Source organism: Cebus imitator, unplaced genomic scaffold (genome assembly GCF_001604975.1).
Source record: "Cebus imitator isolate Cc_AM_T3 unplaced genomic scaffold, Cebus_imitator-1.0 Scaffold70, whole genome shotgun sequence".
Classification (NCBI taxonomy): Eukaryota; Metazoa; Chordata; class Mammalia; order Primates; family Cebidae; genus Cebus; species Cebus imitator.
In genome coordinates, this window is record NW_016107385.1 from 4,397,644 (window position 1) to 4,403,643 (window position 6,000).

The 6,000-nt window shown below is 48.8% G+C and overlaps 1 protein-coding gene across 1 annotated transcript in view; it reads right to left on the minus strand.

Moving 5' to 3' along the window:
- Nucleotides 1–1,267: 1,267 nt before the first annotated feature.
- Nucleotides 1,268–6,000, minus strand: part of EHD4 (EH domain containing 4) — a 78,735-nt gene continuing 74,002 nt past the window's right edge. The window contains exon 6 of the mRNA XM_017531035.2: nt 1,268–3,702. Coding sequence (XP_017386524.1) covers nt 3,166–3,702 — 537 coding nt within the window. The 3' untranslated portion in view covers nt 1,268–3,165. The remainder of the gene's footprint in view (nt 3,703–6,000) is intronic.

Consider the following 6,000-nt stretch of genomic DNA (forward strand, 5'->3'; position numbering starts at 1 on the left):
CCCAACAAGTGTTCAAGAGAGAACTGGGTCCAGCCCTGGAGAAACCAAAGCCAAAAACCAACTAAACGGCCCACCCCCAGAAGAGCGACCCTGCCTCCAGGCCATCTGAGTTTGGTGAGTTTGGAAAAGAGATGACAGATGCTGCTGGGCTGGAGCAGGACGTGGAAGCAGGTTGGCGAGCTGTTGTGCGCCGCCCCTCCCTGGAGCTGGGGAAGAGTCCCAAGTCTTAGTGCAATGCTTCTTTACCGATGGGTCTGGAAGACCTCACTGGCAGGCTGACAACTTGGAAGCAGACTGTGGAAGCAACAGGCTGGACCTTTTCTTTCCCTTTAAACTCAAGACTGGAAGGTTTGTGTTATGTGATACCATGTGCTGTGTAGAAAACAGGGCCTCGGCTTTTTAGATGCTAGAGTTCTAGAGTTTGGGTATTTCCACCCTCCCTCCTATACATACTCTGGGGAAGAGGTTCTTTGAAAATTGGGGTGGTACTAGAAGGGCAATAGTACAGTGAGCAGGCCCCAGGGCAGCCCTTTCTGTGTGGGAGGGAGACAGCTGGTGGTGTGGACACTCATGGAACTTTGTGCTGGTCCTGGGAAGATACAAATCCTCACTTGGTCACCATCCCTAATATTTTCTAGTGTTTTCTTTTCCAGTCAACTTTTCATGATGAATGACTTCATGTAAGAGGATATTAAGAAAAGTGGGCACATGGGCTGAGCGCAGTGGCTCACGCCTGTAATCCCAGCAGTTTGGGAGGCTGAGGTGGGCAGATCATGAGGTCAGGAGTTCAAGACCTGAGATGGTGAAACCCCATCTCTACTAAAAATACAAAAAATTAGCCAAGCGTGGTGGTGTGCACCTGTAGTCCCAGCTACTCAGGAGGCTGAGACAGGAGAACCTGGGAGGTGGAGGTTGCAGTGAGTGGAGATTGTGCCACATTGCGCTCAAGCCTGGGTGACAGAGCAAGACTGTCTCAAAAAAAAGAAAAAAGAAAAGTGGGCACATGATTTGATTCCCTTTTTTTTTTTTTTTCCCCTCTCCAAGAATATTACCAGGTGCCGGCAGGGAAAGGACTCCACTGCCTGGCATTTCTCCCTCCTGAGGGCGTCTCTCCCTCCTGAGAGTGATCACAGTGCCTGCAAGGTTGCCCTCCATGGAGAAATCAGAAACACCAACCTACTGCCCTCCAAAGAAGCTTTCTGTGTCCAGACAAAACTTACATATGCACATATTGTTTTAAAATGACATACTCATATGACATACATGTATATAAATTCATGTTTATATATGAGAATTGAGCAGAGTTAAAGAACAAGATAATTCTGGATGAAAAAGTCAGCTTGCCTGGGCATCTCTAAGCCTTTAGCCAGATGAATTCCCTGTTCTCTTCCTCATTTTACCCTTTGGTGACCTCCACTGTGCTTGCAGACTTTAAATGGTCCTCATGCATTCACAGAACCGTGTGTTCAGATAACAGCACTGGGATTATAATGGTTCTTTTCTATGCTTCTAATGAATTTAAGCTGAAAACCACACGATGCATTTTTTTCTCTTAAAACTAAATTATGTAGAAAGTAAGCTAGAAAGTGTGGGGGTGGGCATCTGGATATAAATGCTTCTACCAAACAAAGATTTTCTCTTCAATCTGTGCCTTTGACCCTGTCACCAAAGGCAGGTGACAGAAAAAAAAATGACATGGCTTTTGGAAGGCTCAGTGAGACTGTTGATTTCATTCACTTCTGGGGCCAATAGGGCCCCAATACCATGTGGCCATTGCTATTTTGTGTCTCTTACCGCATAAATAATGGTGGATGGCACCTACCTCCCCAAGCTGGTCCCCACAGAGGGGGACTCACCTCCACTGATGCAGGTGTCTGAGCAGTGGTCAAGAGGTTTACTTAGGGGATTTGGGGAAAGCGTGCTCTGGAGCCAACCTACAGGTAAGTGCCCGAATCCTGCCTCATGATGAGCATTCATGATACGAACCACAGAGCCATCAAAGAAAAGGTTTTATGTGAAAGATTCCATTTTGTTTTTGTATAAAGACTTTTATCCTGTAAGGAGAAAAAACCCTGGATATAATAAATGCCTGTTTTCTACAAAAACAATGTCTAACTCTGGGTGGACTGATCTCTTCTCAATAGCCCAGGGCAGGGCTGGTCCTTCATCTGCCTGTGTCCACAGGGCCTAGGACACTGCACACACCAGGACAGGATTTGGCTGAATTTAAATCCTACTACCCACCAAGGGGACTTGGGGACATTTAATGGTTGAGGGCCACACCAGACGATCACTGCAGAGAACCACCTCTTTTCCTTACTGTAGTTTTAAGTATGATAATTGGGCTTTGCTATGACTTACTGGACAAACCAGTAAGAAAAGCTAATCTTCAGACTTCAACGTGTTTTGACATGCAAATGAGAAGTTTTGCCAGGGGTAAATAAAGGTTGTGAGTTCCAAATTCCTAGGCCAATGTGATTTTGCTGGGAAGACCCCTGGAGGGGAGGCTGGGAGGGCTGAACAGGTGGTCCTGGGACACTGGGCTGGATGCACGCTGGGGCCTGGCTGGCTGCTGTACTGGAGACTGCAGAAGGGATGGGGATCCACAGTGCATCCCCTTTCAAACCCAAGAGGCATCTGTCACCTTCCCTTTGGTAGACAGTCTGGAGACAGCAGAAACCTTCTGCTCTGTTGTTTTGCCACTCTAAATATAGCAGAAGACAAGAAAAAATAAATAAGATAATCTTTGCTGCCTCCCGGTGCCCCCTGAAGGACAGACAGCTGCTCTAGAGTTGTTCATGAGGACCCAGCTGCTCTGAACAAGCCGGGCTCACTTCCGGTGGCTCCAGGGACTCAGCAGGCTCATCTCCACGTGCATTTCTCCGGGCAGGTTGTTCTCAGGACTCCTTGGAAAATTTCTGTTTGTTCTCAACCCTTCAATCTCCTAATCCACCCCCACTACCCCCAATATTTTCACAGAAACTAAGGGAATTTTGGAGGTGAAATAACTCATCTAGTTTCCAGTGTCTGCCCTCCCCATTCTATAGATGGGAAAACTGAGGCACAGAGAGGGCAGAGCCTTGCCCAAGATCATTTGGTGAGTCAGTGGTGGAGCAGGCCTGAGGCCCAGGTCCCCCAGTTCCTGCCTGTTCTGCAGCCTACCCCTCAGTCGGCCTTGGGCAGGGACTTCCTGTGTGAAGGGGGCACGAGGTGGGGGGGCAGGCTGCTGGGCAGCTCGTAGCCATCGAGCTTGATCTTGATGAGGTGCTTGGCCAGCGCGAACTCCTCCTCATCCAGCATGCCGTCGCAGTCGCAGTCAGCCAGCTTCCAGATCTTCCCCAGGACGCTGTTGGGCAGCTTGGAGGTCACCATCTCCTTCTTGGCATTGACACCCGAGATCTTGCCATTGATGGGCGACAGAGTGTAGAAGAGCTCGTCGTAGATGGGCTTGTCTTTGGCCACGACCCACTCTTCCTCGTCGGCGCCCTCCTTGGCACCCTCCCCGTAGCCCTGGTTGAAGGGGCCCTCAGTGGTGCCGTCGAAGGCCCCGCCCTGCACCAGCTGCGTGGGCGTGCTCATCTCCTCCTGGCTGATGAGGTTCATGAGGGACGAGATCTTGTTGCTCAGCATGTTGTCCACCGCCTCGATCAGCTTGGGCTTCAGTGAGTGGAATTTGGTGAAGTCGTAGTTCTCGAGCTGTTCCTGCAGAGGGACAAACCACAGGATGGGTTACATTCTGTGCCTTCAGGAGGAAACAGGATGGGGCAGCTGGAGGGAGAGTAATTCTGCCCCAGGGTAGACATCCTAATGTGCACTACTCTGGGGTGCACTCTTCGGGGGGCTCCTCACATCCAAATGCACCAGATACAGGAGTGTTTTTTTGGAACAAGAAACAAGTGTTTTCCCTATGGCAGCCAATCTCCGCTGACGGCCGCACGCGCGACAGCAACCTCCTAGGACTCTGAGAAACCTTTCGCCTGCCTATTTTTTAATGCTCTAGAGTTAGCATTGTCTTCCTCAAGGGATTTTGCTACACACTTCAACCGATCTTCACAGCAATCCTGGGAGGAAAGAGGGGCAGGCATTTAGAACCCCAGCTTGCAGAGAGCTGCAAGGGGCTACCTGGCAGAGTGAAGGCAGAGCCTATCTCCTGACTAATGCTCTCTGTGCTGGAGCACAGGGCTGTGACAGAAGGACTATATCTAGGTAAAACAATTAATTAAATACCTTGCTTTTGGAGTACCTATAAAACGTAGTTTGGGGTAGCTTCTCAGCAGCTCTAACCTCTTATGAATGAGTTGAGGAGGCTACTCAATAGGAACCCTCTAGGAACAGCTCCACCAAGCACAGCCTGACCAGGAGCACCCACACTACCCCAGGAAGGTATCGAGGCAGGGCCATGGAGACCTTGCTCATACAAAACAATTATCATGAAGCCACTGTCATTTCAAAAGTATGGACAAATAAGCAAAAGCTGAAACTTGTAAAAGCAGGAAGCAGGGCTAGGGAGCACGAGTGGATAAACCTAGCCAGTAGGCCTGAGTATCGCTGGCCAGGTGAGCACAGGTCTTAGCTCCACCTGTTGAGTAAGGCAGCCTGTCAGCAGACAGCAGCAGAAGCACAAGGTCTGGAGGGGGCCTGGGAAATACTGCGACTGCCCAGCCAGGCTGAAGAAGACAACAGGATGCCACAGAGGCTCTGTGGATGGCACTGAAGAAACTGACCTTCCTACCTTGGTTACTCATCCATCCATCTATCCATCAATCCACCCATCCATCCATCCATCCACCCATCCATCCATCCATCCACCTACCTACCCACCCACCCACCCACCCACCCATCCATCTCCCATCCATCTACCCAACCATCTATCCATCCATCCATCTATCCATTCACCTATCCATCCATCCATCTATCCATCTACCCATCCATCCCCATCCATCTATCAATCCATCCATTTATCCATCCATCCACCCACCCATCCATCCATCCATCCATCCATCCGTTTATCCATCCATCCATCCATCCATCCATCCATCCATCTGTCGATCCATCCATGCAACCATCTATCTATCCATCCATCCATCCAAGCAACCCTCCATCCAACCATCCATCCATTCAACCAACCCTCCATCCATCCATCCAACCAACAATTCATCCATCCATCCACCCACGTGCCCAACTTTTATTTGTCATTTGCTGTGCATCAGGGGCTTGGGGACATAGAATAGATAGGAAAAGCCATGTTCTGGGGCTTGGGGATATAGAATAAATAGGAAAAGCCATCGTTCCTTCTTTAAATGAGCTTATGTTGTAATGGAGAAAGGATACTCCAATTGCTTGAAAAAGGATTTGATATAACACAGTGAAAAGGATAACATGAAATATATGAAGTCATTAGTCAGAAAAAAGCCAAGTCATTAAATGGGAGAGGAGCCAGGCATGGTTCACACCTGTAATCCTAGCACACTGGGAGGCCAAGATGGGAGGATTGCTTGAGCCCAGGAGTTCAAGACCAGCTTGGGCATGAGACCCAGTCTAATATATATATATATATGTTAGGGGGAGGAAGGGAATAATCACATCAGCTGGCTAAGGTTAAGGGAAATTACTACCTATATATGGAGGAGAGCTCAGTTGCCCAGGGTAGGCCATGGGGATCCTCACTGTCTAAGGAGATAAAACATAAAACACTTGTTTATTGTAAAAGACAAGCTTTCTGTCACCCTGAACTGTGAGAGTTCCCTAGAGCTTTACATGAGGGGCTTCAAAGGTCTGATGAAAAGTGTCTTCAACCACAGTTTTACCAAATAAATGCGGAAGGTATGGCAGGTTTTGTATGTGAAGTGTTTCTGTATGTACAGTTCTAGAGGGGCCAAAAGAGGCCATGCAGGGGTGCAGTTTTCTGGAGATGAGGCAGGGAGATTGGCGAGGAAAAGTCAGACCTTGCTGTTTTGGGCAGAAGCAATGTGACAGGCTGCTAGGAAAAAAAAAAAAAAA